The sequence below is a fragment of the Apiospora kogelbergensis genome, assembly GCF_038363985.1.
Source record: "Apiospora kogelbergensis strain CBS 113332 chromosome Unknown utg000008l_segment0_segment0, whole genome shotgun sequence".
Taxonomy (NCBI): domain Eukaryota; kingdom Fungi; phylum Ascomycota; class Sordariomycetes; order Amphisphaeriales; family Apiosporaceae; genus Apiospora; species Apiospora kogelbergensis.
In genome coordinates this window covers 619183-641011 of record NW_027117425.1, presented here as the reverse complement: position 1 = coordinate 641011, position 21829 = coordinate 619183, and the positions used below count along the sequence as shown (strand labels likewise).

Genomic DNA, 21829 nt, shown 5'->3' with positions numbered 1-21829 from the left:
CAAATGCTAGCTAAGGTCAGTGCTTTCTCAGTGCAGCACGTGACCACGTGACTTTGTTTCAAGCAGATACCTGAGAACCAATCAGTCGCAATTGCTTGAAATGCTGCTGTTTGCACCATGCCATGGCGCCAGATGAAGGAAATGCGCCTGCTGCAGATGTGCAGGCGCGTGTGAGTTTGAACAGGTTCTTTTGTCGCCAACTAACTCTAGGGAATATGACAAAGTAAAAGGAAGCACCCCACGCTCCCTGTAAAAACAAATAAAAAAATATGTGACATATTTTACATATGTGACCGTTAACCAATGCTAAACCAATTGACTCCCTCTTTTTCCCAAACCTCCTGGTAATGATGCAATGCTGAAAATGGTTGGCTCCAAACGAGACCAAAAAGAAAACCGTTGCCGTTAGGCTCTATGTAAATGGGGTTGATGATGGGCGATGGCCGTTAAGGGCATGGCGCCCGAAAACCGTGCGCAGGTGCCCCCGGACAGGCGGGGTCCCACTACTGCACCTTGCACCTGCACCTGCAAGTTTAATCGTGGATCATTGATCCTTGATCGTAGCGCAACTCGATCTGCTTCCACCGATCAATCGAACGGATGGATGGACGAGTGGCAAGCCAGACTAGGGCTTATCTCTTCATGCCTCGTCGTTGCCACCGCTGATGATGCCGTAGCCTGTGCGCTTCTCCAGCTGAGGCGCGCTCTCCGATGAAGTCTCCTGTGAACAAGCCATGTTAGCCCCTGAACCAGACGGGGAGAAACCCAAGTCCACACAACATACCTCTGTCGACTTCTTCCAGATACCGGCTCCGCTGGTGTGCATCATGCCGTCCTCCTCGCTCTTCTCGGCCTCCTCGCGCTTCCAGATACCGGCGCCGGCAGTTTGCATCTTGCCGTCCTGCGCGCGCTTCCAGATGCCGGCACCGTTGGTGGACATCTCCGCATCCGAGGCCCGCTTCCAGATGCCAGCGCCGGAGCCCTGGGTGGTGACGGTGCTATCCACAGTAGCTGCCACCGGTGCCGCAAGAGCGGTGGCGACCATGGTCAAGCCAAAGAGAAGGGTCTTGGTCTGCATCGTGAAGGTTGGAGGTGATCTGCTGGTGAGATGGGGTGTGGTAAGGACAAGTGACTGTGACGTGATGTCTGGTGTCTAATGCCCGATGACGAGGATGAGAAGGGTGGGTAGTGTTGAAGAAGTTGTTGCAGAATGCGGGATGAAACTTTGGAAACGAGGAGAGTATGTCAAGGGGTTCTTATATGCCAGATCGTGATGTAGTGTTGGATGCGATGCTGAAGATGGAGTGTTACACTGGGGATATGAGGTGCATCTCAAACCTCTTATATACATGCGTGAGACAGATCATGACAAACGGTACCTACCAAAATACCATGTGCTGCCGCAAGAGGCAGGAGGTACCTAGTGGAAAGCTATCGAAAACGATGATGCTTGGGCTCGGGGCCGCCATATCGAGTCGGTGAGGGTATACAATACCCAGGGGCAGCGTCACATGAGGCTCTGTCGAGGGGTAGAAGATACTCGGGCATCGAGAAGTGAACAAGAATTACTTTTGCTCATCTGACTTGGCCCGTCGGACTATGATAGCGCCGGCGGTAACAAAACGAATCAGGCAATATATCACTTTCACCGCATGAATTAATCATGGCTGGAAACTTTTTTATTCGAAAAGCACAAGTCGGTAAGTCGCCAGAGATTTACGACGAGTTCGCTCTGACGAGTGAGTGTGATCGGCTTCCGGGGCCAAAGGTCGGAAGGCCAATCAGCGCGTACTTGCATGGAGCAGCGATATGGCGTTGAGTGGCTTGGCAGAGGACGCTGCAAGGAACCGCATTGCTTGCGCAGCCAATGTTACCGCATCCCTCCCGTAAGAGGCTGGTCCATGGCGGGGTGATTGCTGATAAAAAGTGCGCCAGGCGACAGGGGTGGAGGGGTCTTGCCAGAAACCCTCCCACTTCTGCTCCCAATGCTTCTTCCCATCTTCCCAGCTACCAGTACCACTACGAGTGCCAGCCCCCGCCCCGACACACACGCCCCCCCCTGCCCACTACCCCGTCAATCGATTGGCCCTGCTGTCAAAGCTGCAGATCAAAGTCTTCAGCAAATATGCAAGCTTCTGGGGCCTGGGTCGGTGGGTACCTTCTGTTGACTCTTCGCTGCATTGGTACCTAGCATGTGGCTCTGGTAGTGGACGGCAGACGAGCAGAACCTTCGATGACCTCGGGGGTGTGAATCCTGGAAGTTTTTGGGATAGTCTGCGGTCCCCTCTGCCGTTCGTCCCTCGTTTTTCCTCTTTTCAAATCACCGCTGTTTTCGTCGTGGTGGTGGTGTTGGGGATGCGCAATCAGTTTTGTTACGACAACAAACGCGGCCAGCTGCTGCTGTACAGATGCACGTCTAATCTGGTCGATTTGCCAATACCGGGCCAGGACCCCTGCCGGTTACCGGTCTGTCGGTTCGCTTTTTTCGAACCAACACAATCAACCTAGAATTATTCTCTGCAGTTGCTACCCGTTTGTGCATGCTGCATGTTGTGTGAGACTCTGGGGAGACAGCCCTGAGCTGAGCCCACTCGAAACCGTTGGGTGTCCACCTGGCCCGGTGATTCGTTCCGCGCGTCGACCCAACGTCCTCCCACGGAGTTTTTCCGTGCCCTGCGCAATATCCCATCCCCATGGCGCCGGTACTTGGGTGTACGGGCCTTATACAGTGGAAATCGGAAACCACTCGCCGTGATTGGCTCCCAAGACCCCCTGTCGCGACTACTGTGGCCGCAAGCAAACACGCTCGCGTGGGCGTCGCCTCCTGCTATGTTATGCACGCCTCCCCCTCCGAGTTCCCGGCTAGATGGTCTGCCCTTGCCAGTGTTCCCAATTGAAATGGTGGATATACTTAAGTCACCTGTTGACACCGAAATTAGACGCGGCTCTGCCCTTGTTGCGCACATCCGACGAGGTGGCTTGGGTAAAAGGTGACAAACACGCTTGGCTCTGGCTTGGTCCAGTATAGCGAGACAAGGATCATGGACTTCCCAACTCTGCTACTTGGACTGAATGTACCTCGAAGTTCTCTATATTCCTTGTTTCCGAGTCGAAACTAATATCCACATTTCGGCGGCTCGCCTGCACTTGCTATGTAACAAAATGACAAGTGATACCTTGCTTGGGGCGTCGTTTGGTGCCTTGCCAGCAGGGTGGTGAGTCTAGTGGAGTCTCATGTGAGCTAGATAACACAGTGAAACATATTCCTGCGGCTTGCCTCAACGCTGAAATCAAGCAACATACAGACACGCACATACACACAAACGAGATGGTACAGCATCCCTTTGAAACGAGTACATATCTCAATCCCAGAAAATGTTGAGACCCATCAGTGCTCCCCGTGACTGACTGTTGATGCAGGGCGTGTAACGGCCAGACCGTATCCAGACCTGTCGAATTCCACGCCGGTTGATGAGCCGAGTCATGCAGCTCGGGTGCCTGCCTGCAGTTTCATTTCGAAAACACCCCTGGAAATGTGGTAATATAATTTTACCCGGCCAGACCGGAGCTGGAACTTGACATGATGAATCACTTGAGACGAGACAACTGGTAGTTAAGGGACGGGACGGTAGCCCGGAATATGCTTACTACGACCCCTAGTAGCCAACAGGGAAGCAGCGGAACATGCCCCGTTTGCACTAGATTTTCGTCGGGATTGCTTTCTTCTTCTCCCTCCTCTTTTGGGGTGTGATGTGCCTGACACGTAGGGAGATGAGCTAATGCAGGAACTGCTGCGGGAGGCCATTTCCTTTCCGCGAAATAACGGCCACCGGCAGGCCGCCACCGTGGAAAAGGAAGTGCTGTGTAACACTCGATAATAGCTCGCCAAACGCAACAGCCGTGCCAAGGTGCCACGCGTCAGCCAGCAAGGGAAGAAAGCAAGAAGAAAAGGTAATAAAAAGAAACGACGGAGAGGTGATTCTCGTTTGGGATACACAGACTGGAGAGGAGGCGGTGTCGTGTTGCCTCAACACGTTATTTCGCTCGGTGGGTGCCGAAAAGGGGGCATACAAGCCGCACCCCGGCTTTGCGAAAATGCAAAGGGTGGCCACGTCAAGTGTACGTCAAGCGTGCAACAGCGGTATTAGGTGCAGGATTTAATCGTTTCATGCAAACGATAAGCTTGTTTTCTTGTGATACTGTATTACAGGATGAATGAACAGGTAGGTACGGGTTGCGCAACCTCAAGTTTCTCGAGGTTTCGGAACAGATGCCCTTGGTTTTTCAGCTGCAATCCATCACAAACGCTCCTGTCTTGCCGCGAAGTGATTGTAGATTGTATGGCCATGTTTTAATATCAAACGAGTGTTGCCCGCCCTCAGCACAGAGTTCTAGGAGGTCATTCTCATCGTGCCACCCAAACAAACGAGCTTTCTAGACCCAGACTCTGTGTGGCCATCAGCGATTATCGTTTTGTTTGTTAAGTATCACGAAGCCCGGTGATGTTTACTTCGTGCCATCTTCAGTGTTGGCCTTCGTAGGTCGCATTGCAATTGGCTTAGCAGATCCAAGGTCATCTTGGCGTTTGGATAAGGGTGGTGCCAAAGCGATATGATTGGCCACCATAATTTAGGGGGTTCAGTTGAAAGGACTATGTAATGTATCGCAATACGTTTGAGAATATCTAATAGTTATGGACTGAACACTATGTACTCTTGCCATGCATTCACTTTACCATATCCCCTCTTTCTACAAGCTCCCTACTTGGTTGGTCTGCCCACTACCTAATGGCATGCACGCTGTTCTGGTTAGGTGAAAAGTATGCGAGCAAGCCCAATAAACCCCGTCGAGACATGTGGTAGCGACCTGTCTATAGACATGTAACCGATGAATATAGTAGTATACAATACTATAATTAGACCGTATGAAAGAGCCTCATTGAGGTGTATAGATACATCTGATGCATGCAGAAGAATCCAAAATCGTCGCCTACATGAGGTCACATGCTACCTTAAACTGTGGGTGCGCGGTTATCTTTTGACCCCCTTTCTCGCATTGTATACATACGAGGGTGCTGTCAATGTCGCAGCTCGACGGATTCCATCTTCGAAGCCAAGAAGCGACTTGGCAACCAAAATGCGTTAATGCAACCCAACACGGAGAATCAAAGTCTGGGCTGGTCGCCCTGATGGGAAGGTGAGCATGAGTCGAGAGGAGGATTATTAAAAAAAATGCCGGGCCGGGCCGCTTGACCAGGCACGCCCACCCCAATCTATATATGCGTGCAGACGGATGCGCGCAACCCAAAGGTGGCCGCATGATTCATGCATCTCCCGAGTCTGTGACAGGTGGAAAGACACATGGTGGTGGGTGGGGGGCTGGTGTAGCATCATAGCCACCCCCTCACCCAAGCCAATATTCCCGGGTTTGGACTTCTGCAACTGTCTTCAACCTCAATCAACCAAGTTATGCGAACCCAAGATAAGAAGGTAAGATTCCGTCTTGCAGGCGGTCCAAGAGAAACCCGAACCGCAGTCCTTGGATTGGATATGCCGCCAAGAGTGAGTACACGCCCGCCTACCCACACACACATACGTGTAAAGGTCCGACTTTGGGTTCGGGGACAGCGGCATACCAAAGAAATCAGACGGTTGGCGGCCTCCTCTATCGTACCACGAGGACACCACGCCCAAATGCAATTGGGATGAAGCGCCCCGTAAGTGCGTGCATATTGCCCACAAGAACAGTTGTCACGATCTCTGACTGGCTTGGCGGACGCAGGCTAAAGTTTGCGCATCTGTGGAACTATGACGGCAACAGTAGAAATGCTCGGCATCCGGCTTTTTTTACTATGGCAGTTCTGTAGTGCACCATCCCCGATACACCTTTCTCTGCGAGTACTACATACATCGACGCCTTGGTCCAGAGACCCGTACTGCTTTGCTGGCGGCCGAGCTAGACGCAGCACTTCTAAGCGGCCCCATGGCTGCCCAAAGCGAGGAAAGACACGTATGAGATTTTTCGCAATCTGCAATCCAATCCCCCTCCAAGCCGACTTTATTGGCGCGTTATGGTTTTCTGCAGAAAGCGGTGGCACCGCGGTGGGACGCAACATCACTTTGAGAGGTCCGGACCTTGGGGAAAGTTTTGGGGGCCGGAGCGGTAGCGACCCCCGATCCACAGTCCTCCCAAGGAGGGGTCCTGCTGTTGCTCCTTCCTAAAACGAAGAAAAAGAGTTTCATCACATGAAACTCCGTTCTTGGCTACCGTTATTTTTATTCCTCCTCTTCAACCTCTTCCTCCTCCGCCCCATCGGCCTGTGGGCGGCTCTGGGGCAAGTTGTGTTGCGTCTTCAGCTTCTGCACGAGGTCCTGCATTTCCTTGACAAACGCCTCGTCCAACGCGGCGGCATCGCGCCCCGCGCCCTCCCAATCCTTGCGGGCCACGCGCACGACGGCGGTGGCGAGGGCCTCGAGCTCCTCGCCCGTCAGCCCGTCGTCGGCCTTCTTCTTCTCGGTGTACCCCTCGAGGAAGGCGGGCAGGGTCTGTCGGATGCGCAGCCAGGGGTCCTTCTCCTCGTGCCAGGCGCCCGCGTCGGCGTCGAAGGCGGCGTCGAGGTCGTAGTCGTAGTAGCCGTCGAAGGCCGCCTTGGCCTTCAGGTACTTGGCCGTCAGGATGGAGCCGACGGCCTTCTGCCGCGCGTACTTGGGCGCGTTGCGCGCCGCGTCCGCCTCGCGCTCCTCGGCCGTGCGGGGCTTGTACTGCAGGCCGCCGGCGCTGCTGGCGACGGGCGTCGCGCCCGCGCCAATCGTCTGGCTGGAGAACTCCATGGCGTAGGTAAGTGTGTGCTTGCTGCCGGAAGGATTCGATAAGGTTCCGAGGCTGGTACTGATTGGTGTGCGTGTGTGTGTGTGATTTGTGATGGTGAGTTTCGGAGTTCTGACGTAGAGAAAGGCTGAAAGAGTTCAAGCGCCAGGGGGCCGCGGGGGTTAAGGTCGTAGAAGATTAAGGCCCTGGATTGGGGCCAGGGGGTTGGTGATTTAGTGGCTTGAGGATCTGCAGTCACGGGCGCTAACCACCACCGACTGAAAAGAGACAACCAGGGTCGCCAGCCAAGTCAGCTATATCACATCAATGAAGACAAATATCATGATGATGATGATGATGATTATGATTATGCGGCTGCAATTGACATTGCATGTTTGTGATAGAGGCTGAATCCGAAACATTCACGTTGAATACGATGTATCATGCAGAATGACCTGTTATGGCAGCGCCATAGTATATGCCCCTTTTCTTTACATACATATTGGCATGGGATGGGGTCTGGCTGGTCCAATGGATGGCCATAGCTTCCCAAGGGCAGGAGAAGCCCCGCGCGTAACATCACAATCTCGACATCCAATTACAATCACATACAAACATACGAAAAGTGACAGAGATGCTGTAGATGGTCATCACAAGTCGAAGTCGATGATGAGATGCAGAAAGCTAGATTCCAAAGCAGAGTGGAAGGTATATTCCAGGTACGGAGTCTACGAGAATTGAAGCAGCGACGAGCAGGCGACCCCCTAGAACACACTAAATCCAGGGTTCCCGCCACTTTTTTAATGGTCCGAAGACTACTGGCCGCCCGCCGCTAGCTTCACCTTTATTCCAGTCTTTCTCCCACTGACTCGACAGCTTCTCCATTTACGCATACAATCTCGACAAGTGATGTTGATAACATGATCTTTGCAAAACATCACATCTGTTATGAGCCAATGGCAGACTAAAAGCAGTTTGCCCCAAGTCGATATCGATACTCCGATTGAAGAAGTGTCCACGCCCCTCAAATCTACTGTAGGCTATCGGCTATCACTGCTATGTTTCGGCTCTGGTAAGCCTGCACATGCTGCTGTCCAGGCTTTCAATTGGGCCTTATTGAAACCCATGGTTGTTAAAAGACAAGACAAGACGACGTTGCGTCGGCCGCCCCTGTTGATGAGGCCAGCAGCGAAAACAGGTATCCATCCGATTTGACGTTGTAGATTGGCGGGGTAGCATGCTCGTCATTGACACATTTGCGAAAGACTCGACCTTTACTGATGTTGGAAGTCTAGATTGAATTCATGACCAGCTTTTCGCCCGGAGGCTGATTTTCGCCAGTCCACGATCGACCTACGCAGATGGTGCTATTACACATCGTCTGATATGGCGGCTGTGCAGGAAGTCTATGCTATAGCCTCTCCGAACGATATTACTTGCTTGTTGATTCACGCCCAAGATTCAATACTACTACTAACTATATTGGCATGTAATGAACTCAAACTCTCTCCCTCTTTGGGGACGCCATTGACAGAAATAGCGATTGTGGCTCAGGCGAGGTTTTCGAAACGAACCCCTGGAGCTATCGCGAGTCAGCTTGGCCGAGAGACCGGCTTCCCCTCAGAACGTCATGGTCTTATTTATAGACTGCGCCCAATCGCATAATCGCAGGTCAGATCATAGTCCAAGATTTCGTTGGGCTGAAGACCGATAAACCTCGGTGTTGGAACGGGCCAGACTCCGCTGGGTACGGGGGTAGCCCATGGCGATGGCAGGTCAGGTAGCATCGACGACGGGGAGCTTAATAGTAGAGTCTACTAACTGTTCGTTGGCGCAATTGATAGATTAAAAGAGAGCCGAGGAAGCTGTTTCTGTCATGTGGTGCTCTTTCGGGGTTTCTCTTTCTACAATAGATAGATAATTCGTCACGGACGACTACCCGGATATCGTCACGCTCGCTTTTCACACACGCATACACGCACTCACTCGTTCCAGCAACCCCCTCCAAGATAAGATCGCCATGCATCATCTCAAATTGAACCGGGCAATCGCCCTCCTCCTCGCCGCCACCAGCGCCCTGGTCCCGACCGCCGCCGCCGGCGGCCTCCCCGTGCGCATCGTGGACTGGAACATCCGCTACGCAACCTCGAGCCCCGGCCGCAACGAGAAGCCGTGGTGGGACCTGTTGTGTCCCCTATCCTCCAGCCGCTGCCGGCAACCGCACGTCGTCGCGCAGCTGCAGTCGATCGTCGACGGCACCGAGCACGACGCGGGCGCGGGCGCCGTGTCCATCGTGGCGCTGCAGGAGGCGCTGGCGAACCAGGTGGACGACGTGCACAAGGGCCTGCGCGGCGGCGCGGGGACGTGGGCGCGCCTCGGCCGCGGCCGCGACGACGGCGACCGTAGGGGCGAGTTCAACCCGGTCTTCTACCGGACGGACCAGCTGCGGCTGGTGCACGACGAGATGAAGTGGCTGTCGGAGACGCCCGACGCGCCGTCGCGCAGCTGGGGCGCGGGCAGCAACCGCGTCGTCGTCGTGGGCGTCTTCGAGCACATCGCGACGGGGAAGCGGTTTATTCATGCCAACACGCACCTCGACAACGCGAGCCGGCAGGCGCGCGCCGAGGGCATCAAGGTCGCCGTCCGCGTCGTCCGGGCCGTGCGCGACGCGCACGGCGCCGGGCTGGGGGTCACGCTGACGGGCGACTTCAACTCGGTCGCGGGCGCGGCGGGGGGATGGCGACGCGTACCAGACGCTGGCGGGCATGGACTTCCTCACCGAGGTCGCGGATCCTGGCGTGGGCGCCCAGAAAATTGGGGGCATCACGACGACTTGGACGGATTTCGATACGGACGGCATCAGCCGCATCGACTTCGTGTGGTTGGGCCCCAACAAGGAGAACCTCACGACGGCGCAGCGCTGGGAGATCTTCGATAACAACGTGGATGGGATGAAGGTCAGCGACCATCGGGCGACGTATGCCGATGTGACTTTCAACTGATTTCATTCCTTCGTACCTGTCTACTTGGATATTAATAGATATATACCATTGCACTCCCCCATCCTTTCAAATCTTGATGATGTCTTGATCAGCGCCGTCTCGGCGATCTAGATCTGCTGTGTCGCACCCCGCCCCGCGGTCCCCACCAGTTGGCCGCCTCCTGTCTCGCCAGATAGTACTCCCTGCCGTAGTCGACGCCGTCGCGCTGCCTGTAGCCTCTTTCCTCCCGCAGCACCGTCGGCCGCGGCCCCTCGGACGAAGCCCTACGCGTCCGCACCAGCCTCTCCCTCTCCCCCGTCCACGGCGGCCGCAAAAGCCGCCGCCCCCGACGTCGTCGGCACCGCCGCGGCGCCGCGCCGGCTGGACCGGCGGTGGGCCATCTTGCGGTGTTCCGTCTCGGCCGCCGTCCTCGCGTCGTGGTCGTGGTGGTCGTAGTCGTGGTTCTCGTAGAAGAGCCCGTCGTACTTGAAGTCCATGCCCCGGCTCTGCATGACCATGAGCCGCGTCTGCGTGACCTCGCGCTCCATGCGGCGCAGCATGATCTTGACCACCTTCTCGCCCAGCCGCTTGACGTCGGGCTTGGTGCGCCACCAGATGAAGCGGTGCACGAAGGAGCACTGGTACAGCGACTCGAGCGCCTCGAGGCCGAGGAACTCGTGCTTGTGGTCGTACGTGCTGTTCTTCTGTTTCTTGTGCTTCGCGCCGTGCTTGGGCGGCGGCGGGTCGAGGCGCGCGGCCCGGAAGTGCTCCGTGTTCCACGAGTCGTCGCGGTCGAGCTGGTACGCCGCCGACTCGGCCAGGTGCACCTCGTCCAGCGGCAGCAGGAAGGGCCGCTCCAGCTCCTTGAACTGCAGCCACAGGCCCTTGAGGGTGTTGTAGTGGAGCAGCAGCGTCTCGTCCGTGTACGTGAGCGGCAACAGGACCACCTCATTATCGCTCGCCTTCCCGTTGCCTTTAGCTGCCCCGGCCCTGCTGCTTTCTTCGTCCCGTTGGCGTCTGGCGGCGGCCGCGAATTTGCGCTGCTGCTCCTGGGTCAGGCGGCTTTGGCGCATCTGGTGGGTTAGAGCCTCGCGCTCCTCGCTGAGCTGCTGCCGCACGTTGCCAAAAGCCTCGCGCATCTGCTTGGGCGCCTGCCGGATCGTGGCCACCATGTCGGCGTACAGGGCGACCAGGTTCAGCAGCGTCAGGGCCGCGCCGAAGGCCCCCAGGATGAAGTCGGCCAGCTCGAGGGACTCGTTGTCCGAGCCGCCCATGTTTAGGTGCTGTTGTTGGGTTCTGACAGCCACTTGCGCGGCGTATTGCAGTGGTAGTTAGTCGTCTGCGCCGCGTTTAGTGGTTGGAGCTGGTTTGTTTCTGTGTGGCAAAAGAGCCTGCAGTAGAAAAAGTGGTGACTCCATGGTCTCTTTTAAAGGGTTCTTCATTCCACATCCCCTCTCGCTGTGAAGCTTTCTGCCTGTTCAACAAGCGAGCCCTCCGTTCTGCCTGCTGATGCAAGCAGTCAGTCAGATGGGAGGGACCGGGGGGTGCAGATGCCCCCAATCATCGGTCAGCTGATTGCTGTTTTGGGAGGGTGTGACTGCACTACCACGACAAGCAGCCAATCACCGTCGTCCGCCCCGTCCCCAAGAGAGTCACCGTCAAAAGAATGTGTGACGTCGCCTTCATGCGGCGGGAACATGTAAAAAGATGGATTTCCTTTGCGCCTTGAGAAGATTGATTATTGCTCACCTGTGCATCCTTTCACCGAGACTCGGCTTGGTCTGTACCATGACGGCACTGCGTCATTGTGCTAGACGCTCGAGCTAGCTATTTACATCACTCACACCGAACTGTTTGCCTATTTGGCGAGATGTGAAATAAATACTTCTTCGAGTAAGTACGGCAGTACGGCATTACGGCGTGTTGAGTGTTTCGCAAGTGCTACCTGCCGCCTCTGAGCCTCATTCTTCCGTCCGCAGGTGATGTAGTAAGTGACACCGAGACACGAAACCCTTTTCCAGATCGCTTCGAGCGAACCATTCACGGAGAAGTCAGTACTCAACCATACTTGTCACACATATTAGACTACCGAAGAAAATAGAATCGCAAGTGCACATGCCCTTGGTAGCTGTGCAGTTGGCTACATGGAGGCTTGGAGGTTGACGGCATGCTTCATTGCAGGTTACATACCTGCTCAACAATCAAATAAAGAGGACCTAAATGATCTATTATAGGTAGCAGCCGCCTGTGCCATCCATCTGCTTGATCAATGGAAACGAAGTGTGAGATAGGCGACGACTTGACCCAGATCCAAGACACGTTAGAGCAGATGTTTCCAGAGATCTCTCACCACGTCTAACTGAAACAGTCTCATGCTCATTGACGTGGGTGCTTGATAACGAATTCTGACTTACTATGTATCCATATACGTACGAGTTCTGCCTCAGTAGACACGTGATCGACTCGGCTTGCTCGATGAGGATATATGTGAAGATGCCACTTGTCGCTCCGAAGTCTGTTGACTTTAACAATACACGCTTTAAGGGTTTACAAACAGCCACGCATGAAGTGTATTTACAAGACTATGCTTGTATGTTGATGTGCTTGCCCCTTTGTTGGCCTTTGTAGCTTGAGCCAACATGACTGGCAGGACATACGGTCCCAGCCCCTACCGGGCGACAATCTTCAGAGTTGAGGAGGATAAGTAGCAATACGAGTCAGTCGATGGAGAAACAGGAGCATAAAGCCTGATGAATCATATGGCACGGCTAATGAAGTGGGAAAGGAACTGCAGCCCCGAGCTCAAGATTAGCTGGGAGATGGAATGGCCAAGCCCCTACAGTTGCACATGGCCACCGATATATCGTTGACAAACACCAGGTAAGAGACTGAAGCAAATTACCGGCCATTTAATGCAGCTATTATAATAAACCAGAAGATTGTTCTCTTTAACAAGCCGTTTCCTTTGTTGCTTGAGTTTCATCTACTCGCATTAGTCCCGGTAATATTGTTGTCAGGTCTGCTGCCCACAGGGAGGTCTGTTTCCGCAACAACAAAAACAACAACAGTTGTTCGGTTTGGGTAGGTACGTTTCGAGAGCACCTTCCCTCCCCGTCACGTAATCGCCACAATCCACCGACGCCCTTGGAGTAAACCAGGCAGCAACAACGTCATACCCAATACTCTTTCTGAAAACCCGACTTCCTTGGTTACCCACAATCTTGAAGCCATCCGCCGCGGCTTCCAACAATCCAACTTAAGCAAGAAGCATAACGCTTGACATCATGAAGGACACCCCCATCGACTCATCGCCCAAGGACAGCGGTGGAGGCGGCAGCAACGACCCAAGCAACAGGGATGACGACATCCTCGTTCGCGTCGGCCTCTTGCCCCCGGGTCACCAGCCCTTACACCTGGCCCAGCGCGAGGACAACGAGAAGACCAGCATTGTGATTAGGTATGTGGAGGATGTTGATGAGTTTCGCCAGCTCTCTGAGTTACGACGCAAGGTAAGCAATCCAGATTCAACACATGAATATACGTATCCCATTCCTTGTCCACTCCTGGTTCACTCCTCTTATGGCGGATGTTTTGACAACATTGCCATCGAATCGTTCATGTTTCGACAATGTTGACTTTTAACCAGGGATGGGAGAGCACCGATGGCGACAAGGCTTTCCAAACTCAGCGCCAGCGCGCCGACAACCTGGCCCAGGATGTCTCCAAGTTCAACTACGATTTGATGGGCAAGATCGCCAACGAGCTCCACCTCGTCACCGGTGCGTTCAAGATGACCCCAGGAGGCCCGAAGAAGAAAGGCCGCGTGCTCGACCTGTGCGCCGCCCCCGGCGGCTTCCTCAACACGGCCATGCGACTCAACTCGGGCTGCGACGCCATGGGCTTCAGCCTCGACCCCAAGGAAGGCGGCTACAGCAACCTCCTGAGCCCGTTCCGCAAGCGCTGCATGAAGTTCCTCGACGTGACCATGCTCGCCGCCGACATGGGCGTGGCTGAAGACGAGATCCCCATCGACCACCCGGACGCCGACAAGTTCCTGCCGCGCCAGATTGAGCAGGGTGACTACTACGACCTCGTCCTCTGCGACGGCAATGTTTTGCGGACCCAAGACCGCTCCAGTGGAGCAGGAAAGCCCAGCGGCGCCAGCAGCGACGACAACGATTCGAGCAAGAACACCAACAAGACCTACCGCGACCTCTACGAGAACTACCGCCTCAAGTACGTCCAGCTCGCCCTGGGCCTCGAGCACCTGCAGCCCGGCGGCACCATGGTGGTGCTCCTGCACAAGGTGGAGATGTGGAACACGCTGTGCACGATCCGGCGGTTCGCGCGCTTCTCGGACCGGGTGCACCTGTACAAGCCGCGCGTCAGCCACACGACGCGCTCCTCGTTCTACATGGTGGCCCAGGGCGTCAACAGCGCCCACCCGGACGCCGTCGCCGCCGTCGCCAAGTGGAAGGCGGTCTAGAAGGCTGCGACCTTTGGCGGCGCCGCTGGTGTGGATACAGCAGAGCCAAGCTTCGAGGCCGAGGTGGCTGGCGCGCTGCGCGAAGGAGAGCCCAGTATCAGGGACATGCTTGAGGAGTTCGGTCAGGAGCTTGTGCGAATGGGTCAAGATGTGGAGTGTACAGGCTGAGGCTCTGGGACGGGCTAAGTACATCCGAGGCCACTGATGAGATCGGACTGGAAGAAGATGCTGCTTGCGCAGTCGAGCGAATTGTACGATGGCGATATCTGGATGGCAACGAGTCAGCCCCGAGGCGAAAGAAGGAAGGCCATTTCCTTTCTTGAAGAAGATGAGTTATGAGAAGGGACCGGTACTGGAAATGTGTTTAGCTAAAGGGAGATTTCTCGCCATTGAGGAAAGGGCATGGTATTGAGCTACCAACACGATTCAAAGGTAGTTATGCAGGAACTGGAATAGCTTGTCAAAAGGACAGACGAATGGAACGTATTTGCAGTGAAGTTTTCTTTATTTGTTTTTGACTCTCAGTGCTAGACACACGAGGGGTTTAATGCCAATGATCGATGACCCATAAACATGCTAGAAAACATATCCCCGTATCATAGATACTCATATAAGTATCAGCCCGCCCTCCCTGATCTTGGTACACCCAATGAACAAGCATAATCTCAGCATAATCTCGTAAGTCTCATGCACCAAAACATATCTCATGCGTAGCTGGCGGCCGGCTGTCCTTCCTCTCCAACTTCTTCACATGGCCACCCCCCCTTTTCCTCCCCCATCACCTCCTCGTATCCCCACCCAGGATACCCCACCACAACCGGCTCTCCACGCCGTGTCTCAGCCCGCGGCGCGTAAGGCACCGGCGCCCCCGTCTCGATGTCCGTCCCCAGCACCGAGTCCGAAGCAAACGCAACCCTCTGTCTGCCGCCGGCCCTGTCCGGCCGTCGTTCCTCGCGCAGCCGCCGCCGCTCCTCCTCCCACGCCCGCACCCGGCCCGCCCGCGCCCTCTCCCGCTCCTCCCGCCGCCGAGCGCGCAGCTCCTGCAGCTGAGCGAAGCGCCGCCTCGCCCCGCCGCGGCGCCCGCGCGCCGCGTCCCCGACGCCCAGGCCCAGCGCGGCGCGCGGGTCGAGCGGCGCGTAGCCCGGGCGCGCGCGGGCGGTGGCGAGGCGCGGGCGCGGCGCGGCTTGGTCGGTGCGGCTGGCGTCGGCGGCGCGGCCGGCGAGCAGCTGGTCCGTCGCGTAGGGGCTGCGGGCGTGGGGCGCGGCGACGGGGACGGAGGCGGGCGGGTGGGGGCCAGGCGCAGGGTGGCGAAGAGGGAGGCGACGCCGGCGGGCGTGGAGAAGCGGGACGACGCGGCGTCGTTTTGGCGGGACGGGACGGCGCCGTGGAAGGAGAGGGGGGTTGTGGCTCTGGTTGTGACGGTGACGATGAGGATGATGGCGATTGTGGTGGTCGTTGGTGTTGCTGCTTGCGTGGAGGGGGAGGAGGGGAGAACAGCGAGCGCTGGCTGTTGTAGGGGCTCGAGGGGAACATCTTGAACAGAAGATGTTGGCCTCCCAAGTTTTCGTTGGAGGAGGAAAGGACTATTGTGTGAATCCGTGCTCGCGATGGGGCTCGTTGGGTCTTGAGGGACGTCGTCGATCGTGATGTTCGCCGGCGAAGTTCTCGAGATTACAGCAGAAGTTGCAGAAGAGGCAGAGGGTGAAGCTAGAACTGACGTAGATGAAGTATATGAAGGATATATAAAGATATTATTGTCAAATGAACAACGGCATTGTTGGGTTATGGACATACCTCAGTCCATTGCATTGTAGCGAATGAGATAAAGGAGGTGATTTCAGATCCCCAGGCCAATAGTCCAACATATTCTTTGGTTCTTGTCATCCACTGCCCTATTCGAATCTTTGTTCACTTCACGTCCGTCGCTTTGTTCGATTCACATGGTGACAGGGCGCGGGTGGCTTCCTCGTCAAGGCGTCAAATTAAGTAATCTGTATACACGCTGGCTGGCTGGTCTACAAAAACATCGTTTCCCCTCTTTCTACCATTTCTGTCCCTTTCCATGCCGATATGTCGGCCTGTCCACAAGGCAATCGCCGCCTCAGCCGTTCCGTAAAAAAAAGAAACCCCAGTGCGTAATGTAGGTAAGTAAAATGACAATAAATGACTTGAAAATGCTAGAAGAACAATATGATGGGGTATGTGGCTTTTGGTATTTCGCGATTAAATAACAGAGTCCAGAGCATTAAAAAGCATGAATCTTCGAAAACATATGAGCAGGTAGCTATGTCCGGCAATCGTGACAAGTGTAAAAGCGCCATCATAATGGTGCTTCTCGGGTATGTGAGGAATTATTAAACGCGGACAATTGGCCAATCAGGCTTCGAAATCCCCAAACTCGCCATAACCGTACGGGTTCCATTCTTGTCCAGGATACGACGTGGCGCTCATGACGGGCATGCCGTCATCCAGGTCATCCGGAGCGGCAGCCAACTCGACGGGCTGGTCAACAAGGATTTTCTCCTCGGGCTCCGCATGTATCGCAGGCTGCTGTTGCTGTTGCTGCTGCGCACCCGGACGGTCATAAGGTGTGACAGACTCCGCAGCAACAGATGGCGTACCACCGACCGAGGGATCGTAGTTCCCGCCGTTCGGCGGTTGTACGAAATAGCCACCTCCACCATTGGGTGCCATGTCATCCGGAGTAGTAGCGCCGGCAGTTATGCCGAGAGCTGTGCCTCCGATGATCACACCACCAGCAGCGGCAGCACCAACAACCCCAGCGTTATTGTTCTTGTTATCTGATAGTCGCTCAGGCTCATGCATCTGGCCACTAGGACTTCGCATCTTGCGGGGCGTTGCGTCGTATATGTCCTCGGTATCGGACGATTGGCTGTTGGCCTTTCCGACATTGATGTTGAGCGCAGGATTAGACACCTGGTGATGAGGGCCACGAGACGGATCTGGGCTCAGGGAGGAGCTTCGGTTCTGCTCGTCGGCAAGGGGTATGTTGTGAGTCATGGCAACACCAGGACCATTCACGCCACTGCGAGGCGAAGGTGTGTGGCTAATGTCGCTGATGTTGCCCTTGTCTGTAGCAGGCTCCGAATCGTGCACGGATCCTGCCATAGGGGCGGGCGGATTGGGTAGACGACCGGCGGCAGGGTTGACGGGGGAGAAGGTGGCGGCTGAGTCAGGCAGAGGATAATTCTGAGGGGAGCCTGGGTGCTGGATATGAGGGTTAGGCTGCTGCTGTTGCCCCTGCCCCTGCTCCCGCGACGCATCGAGAGTTGTGGCTATATGTTGCAAGTTTGGCTTGCCCAAGCCCCCTTCGTTCTGGGGCGACATGCTGCTCACACGCGACGAAGCATCCCCCTGGGCAATGTCTTGGGAGTTCTCAGGTGAGATGAACCGGCGCGGGCCTTCCGCAAATGACTGGATTGGGCCACCGGGCTGTTGGCCTTGGGTTGGTGGCCCTTGCATCATTGACTGCTGCGGCGGGGGGTGTCGGGGTATGATGCGAACCAGGGTGAGGTTGACCCTGAGGCATACTCTGACCTTGGGCGAACTGTTGCTGAGGGGGACCTTGGACCATACCAGTTGGCATGCCACCTTGAAACTGAGGTTGAGCCGGGCCAAATGGCGACTGGGCAGGAGGCGGCGAGTTGGACGGGCTTGGACCAAATTGCTGTTGCATCGGCGGCTGATGACCTTGATGGAACTGTTGCCCATATGTATACGGCGAAAAGGCCATGGCACCAGTGCCACCGTACCCATGCACAGGTTGGTACCCCTGAGGAATCGGGACTTGAGCATACTGAGGTTCCTGACCACGACCACCACCAACATTCGGTAGTTGTTGATGAGGCGGTGGCTGACCTCGACCCGCCATCATTCCAGCCATCATGTGGGGGGGCATCTGCTGTCCACGACCAGCTTGCATTTGCATCTGGTGAAGCATTTGGGGAGGGATCTGGCCAGGGAGAAACATCTGGCCGCGTCCAGCCTGCATTTGCGCCATCATCTGAGGCGGGAATTGACCCCGGCCCTGGCCGGCTTGCATGGGACCGACAGGTTGACCAGGTCCAGGGAACGAACCTTGAGGACTGCCATTGGGTCCCATGGGAGGACGTTGCATGCCCATCGACATAGGCTGGCCTGGTCCACCACGGCCACCCTGCATCATATGCATAGGCATTTGCTGCTGTTGGCCTTGCTGCTGTTGTCCTTGCTGCTGCGGCTGCTGCGGCTGCGGCTGTTGTTGTTGTAGCTGGCCCCCTCCGGCACCTTTGAGCTTCGCTTAAATACGCTCTTCAACTTGTCTTTGGTCCTCTCCTTGTCCTTAGACTGAGCCGAGGAATTCGAAGGCTGAAGGGCAGCCTGCTGCTTTTTAGAACCACCAAAGAACTTCGACATCGTGCTCTTCTGGTGCTCTGGCTTCTGGTGCTCTTGTGCTTGCGCGGGGCCTGTCTGCGTCCTCATCTGGCTCTGAATCTGCTGCGGGTTCTGTTGTTGCTGAGGTCCCGAGCTCTGCGTAGTCCCTGGCCGTGACACGTCCTGAGGACCCCAGGTCTGGGCGTGGGGATTTTGCGGCGGAGCAAGCCCGGGAGAACCATTGTTGCCACCACGCTGAGGTCCAACTGGCTGTTGTTGCCTGTCGGTGGCCACATTGGGGGCCTGCACACTGAAGCCAGTCGAAGGCTTGGGAGAAAGCTGCTGCTGAGAATGTCCCGACGACCTGTTCGCGGCATCTTGGCTTGTCGGCGACTGAGTCTGTGCCACGGACAAAACAGACGGAGTTGGGATGGACAGTTGACGTCCATGGCCAAAGCCGCCCTTCTCTCCCATGTGCGTCAGCGAGGGCTGGTCGTTCAGAGCCGGATGCTCTTCCAAGGGCTCCACAGTCACCGTGGAGTCCGACTTGACGTGCTGGAACTTGGAAGTGGGCGCAGTTGTGGGGGCAGCGGACGGATTGGCCGATGAGACAGAAACGGCTCGATCCCTCGATGGACCAGAACCAACGGGCTTTCTCGTCGGAGTATTGCGCGGTGCGAACGAGGCGCCACCGATACTTATTCTCTCTTCAGAAGATTTCCGCGATAGGGGCGGCGAGGCCGGCACACGCGGGTCATTAGAGATGTCATTGGCCGACAGGCCAGTAGCCATGTTGGCGGCTTCTGTTGGCCGTTCCCAAATGCGGTCGTCTGGACGTTCTTGAACAAATGGGTCCTGCTGCGAAGGAAGAAAAGGCCGGTCATCTCGCGATGCTTGGTGTAGTGGAGAAACGGCACCCTGTCGGCTGGAGGCAACAACGTCCTGCCGAGGTTGCTGGGCGTTCGTACCACCTCCTTGGCCTGGCAGTGTAGATGCCCGAGTCCGGTTGGGTGATCCGCTCTGACCGCTTTTAACAGTAATCATCTTCGGACGCTGGTTCGCTTGAAAGGGGACTGTAACAAATCCTGACGAGTCCTGGCCTAGTGGAGGGCTACGCTGCTGTTGCGGGACGGCAACTTGCCCCACGCCCGTCATCCGAGGATCGAAAGGGGGCTGTCCCGTCCCGACTGCCGGAACTGCTGCTGACCAGGTGGAGGCGAAGGCTGGCCACTAAGTGCCGCATGCCCGTGTGATTTTGAGCCTGGTCGATTATTGAGGAAACCGAGGAAGCCGGAAGGTTTCCTTGAACCATCATCTCCATTGCTCACCGGCTGCGTAACACCAGGTTGCATCGGAGCGGCAGGAGGACGCGAAGCCCCCTGCATACTAGGCCTGTTCCCGCCAGCAAGTGGTGAAGGACCGGGACCGGGACCGGCACCCATCTGGCCAGGGTGGCCTCCGGGTTGTTGATGCCATAGCGGCATCTGAGATCCCTGCTGAGGGGGAGGGGCGTCCGACATGGAAGGCCGGCCGGCTTGAGCTTGCTGCGGGTTTGGCTTGGCCAGCGGATCCTCGTCATGTCCGTTGTTCTTGTTGAACATGCCCTTGATGCTCTTGAGCTCCGACAGCCTTTTCCTCGCGCTGCCAAGGCCATGTTCTTTGCCTGGCTGCGGGTCGTTCTTCGCGCCCGACGGATCCGAGCCGACGACATTGAACGAAGACTGTTTCTTGGCCCCGCCGAAGTGGAAGGGTTTCTTCTTCTTCCCCTCCTCGAGCGGCCCAACCTGATCCTGCCCTTCTCCTACGCCCATGTTTTCAAAATGCTGCATCGGCTGCTGCGAAGGAGGTTGGTTGTTGCCGTTGATCGCAGGCGGGTTGCGCGGGACCGCCTGGAGAGAATCGCGTCTGACCTGTTCAAACCCCAGCACGTCGCTATTCTCGGATATGTCATCGCTCCGAATCGACCCCGCTGCCCCGTCGGTGCTGCTCCGACGATTGAACTTGCTGCCGCCTATCTCCTTCGAGAGACTAGGGTTGCGCCGGAGATTGCTGTCGTCGCCAGGTTGGAACTCATTGGCTGCTGCAGGCTTGGAGAAACCATCTTGCCGGAGGACGGGCGTGACTTGGATTTGATCCTGCTGAGGTACTGGCGGGGACTGGCTCTGCGGCTGGTTGGAAGCGCCAGCAGGGAAGAGCCCTGGGTATTTCTGGGCAGAAACCGGCGGCAGACCAGTGTTCCTCGTCCGCTGAAGCGGCTGGGCCGGGACTGGAGAAGGTTGTGATTCTAAGCCCGTTTCCTTATCATAAGCCCAGTACCCTGCCGGAGGGCTTTGCGTTTTCCTGGAAGAAACAAGAGGCTCTGACAGCTGTGACTCTTGAAGGTTCCATCGCGGCGACGGTGGAAGCTGATTGACTGGGTTCCCTGGCGTGACTCCCCCGGGCCGCAAAGACGGCATGAATGCTTGGCCCGGCATCGAGGGCGAAGTCTGGCGGGGCATTTGACCTGGTTGGTTCAACAAGGGGCTGCCTCGACCCATGGCTGGGTGCTGAGAGCTGCTGGGAATGCGCGGGGAGTTGCGATTCGCATCCGATGCCGAGCCGCCGAAGCCATTGGCAGCCTGCTGAGACGGGCCGGGGCCAAATCCGTTCATCGGCTGGCTGTTAGGGGCCATCTGGTTGGCGATGTGGTGGGACATTGAGACATGAGGTTGCGACGACGGTGGCGCTTGTATCGGGATGTGACCGTAGGACTGTTGTTGCCCTGATGGCGGCTGCGGGAACTTATTGGCGGGCGAAGCGCCACGCGAGTCTGGCCCGAACGCGGCCTCCTCACCCGATGTGTCGGATTCGGTCGACGGCGGCTGCGGTAGGTTCGTGTCGTTTGATGGACCGACAGGTGACGGGATCCCTCTGTCTTCTTCTGTCGCGCTTTTCTTGCTGCCCCAGCCAAATGATGTTGTTCGAGGAATGGAAGGGAGTCCAAACGAAGTCTGTCGTGTCGGGGGCGGTGGGGGATGCGATTCCTGTTGCTGATACTGCTGTTGCTGTTGCTGAAAGTGCTGTTGTTGTTGCTGCTGCTGCTGCTGCTGCTGTTGAAGGTATGGCTGTTGTTGAGGATAAGGTTCGGTAGGGGGTTGCGGGTCGGCGGCGGCGGCGAAGTTAGCAGCCATGGGGGGCAGCC

The 21829-nt window shown here is 56.3% G+C and overlaps 9 protein-coding genes across 9 annotated transcripts; 4 read left to right on the top strand and 5 right to left on the bottom strand.

Annotated features, from left to right (window-relative positions):
- Positions 1-640: 640 nt before the first annotated feature.
- Positions 641-1078, bottom strand: PG998_012145 (uncharacterized protein; the record flags this gene model as incomplete). The annotated part of the gene is made up of 2 exons (XM_066878961.1): positions 641-721; positions 785-1078. 2 exons carry the CDS (start codon positions 1076-1078, stop codon positions 641-643), a joined length of 375 nt encoding a protein of 124 aa, XP_066725345.1.
- Positions 1079-6245: 5167 nt separating this feature from the next.
- PG998_012144 (uncharacterized protein) lies at positions 6246-6872 on the top strand (the record flags this gene model as incomplete). The annotated part of the gene is made up of 1 exon (XM_066878960.1): positions 6246-6872. One exon carries the CDS (start codon positions 6246-6248, stop codon positions 6870-6872), a length of 627 nt encoding a protein of 208 aa, XP_066725344.1.
- A 1955-nt stretch (positions 6873-8827) lies between these two features.
- On the top strand, positions 8828-9809 carry PG998_012143 (endonuclease/exonuclease/phosphatase family protein; the record flags this gene model as incomplete). The annotated part of the gene is made up of 2 exons (XM_066878959.1): positions 8828-9523; positions 9561-9809. 2 exons carry the CDS (start codon positions 8828-8830, stop codon positions 9807-9809), a joined length of 945 nt encoding a protein of 314 aa, XP_066725343.1.
- Positions 9810-10072: 263 nt separating this feature from the next.
- On the bottom strand, positions 10073-11062 carry PG998_012142 (uncharacterized protein; the record flags this gene model as incomplete). Its single annotated transcript, XM_066878958.1, has 1 exon — positions 10073-11062. One exon carries the CDS (start codon positions 11060-11062, stop codon positions 10073-10075), a length of 990 nt encoding a protein of 329 aa, XP_066725342.1.
- A 2010-nt stretch (positions 11063-13072) lies between these two features.
- PG998_012141 (uncharacterized protein) lies at positions 13073-14274 on the top strand (the record flags this gene model as incomplete). The annotated part of the gene is made up of 2 exons (XM_066878957.1): positions 13073-13297; positions 13435-14274. The coding sequence occupies 2 exons, from the start codon at positions 13073-13075 to the stop codon at positions 14272-14274; spliced, it is 1065 nt and encodes a 354-aa protein (XP_066725341.1).
- A 751-nt stretch (positions 14275-15025) lies between these two features.
- On the top strand, positions 15026-15790 carry PG998_012140 (uncharacterized protein; the record flags this gene model as incomplete). Its single annotated transcript, XM_066878956.1, has 1 exon — positions 15026-15790. One exon carries the CDS (start codon positions 15026-15028, stop codon positions 15788-15790), a length of 765 nt encoding a protein of 254 aa, XP_066725340.1.
- An 860-nt stretch (positions 15791-16650) lies between these two features.
- PG998_012139 (uncharacterized protein) lies at positions 16651-18006 on the bottom strand (the record flags this gene model as incomplete). Its single annotated transcript, XM_066878955.1, has 1 exon — positions 16651-18006. The coding sequence occupies one exon, from the start codon at positions 18004-18006 to the stop codon at positions 16651-16653; it is 1356 nt and encodes a 451-aa protein (XP_066725339.1).
- A 450-nt stretch (positions 18007-18456) lies between these two features.
- Positions 18457-19440, bottom strand: PG998_012138 (uncharacterized protein; the record flags this gene model as incomplete). Its single annotated transcript, XM_066878954.1, has 1 exon — positions 18457-19440. One exon carries the CDS (start codon positions 19438-19440, stop codon positions 18457-18459), a length of 984 nt encoding a protein of 327 aa, XP_066725338.1.
- Positions 19441-19799: 359 nt separating this feature from the next.
- Positions 19800-21818, bottom strand: PG998_012137 (uncharacterized protein; the record flags this gene model as incomplete). The annotated part of the gene is made up of 1 exon (XM_066878953.1): positions 19800-21818. The coding sequence occupies one exon, from the start codon at positions 21816-21818 to the stop codon at positions 19800-19802; it is 2019 nt and encodes a 672-aa protein (XP_066725337.1).
- Between the last annotated feature and the right edge of the window lie 11 nt (positions 21819-21829).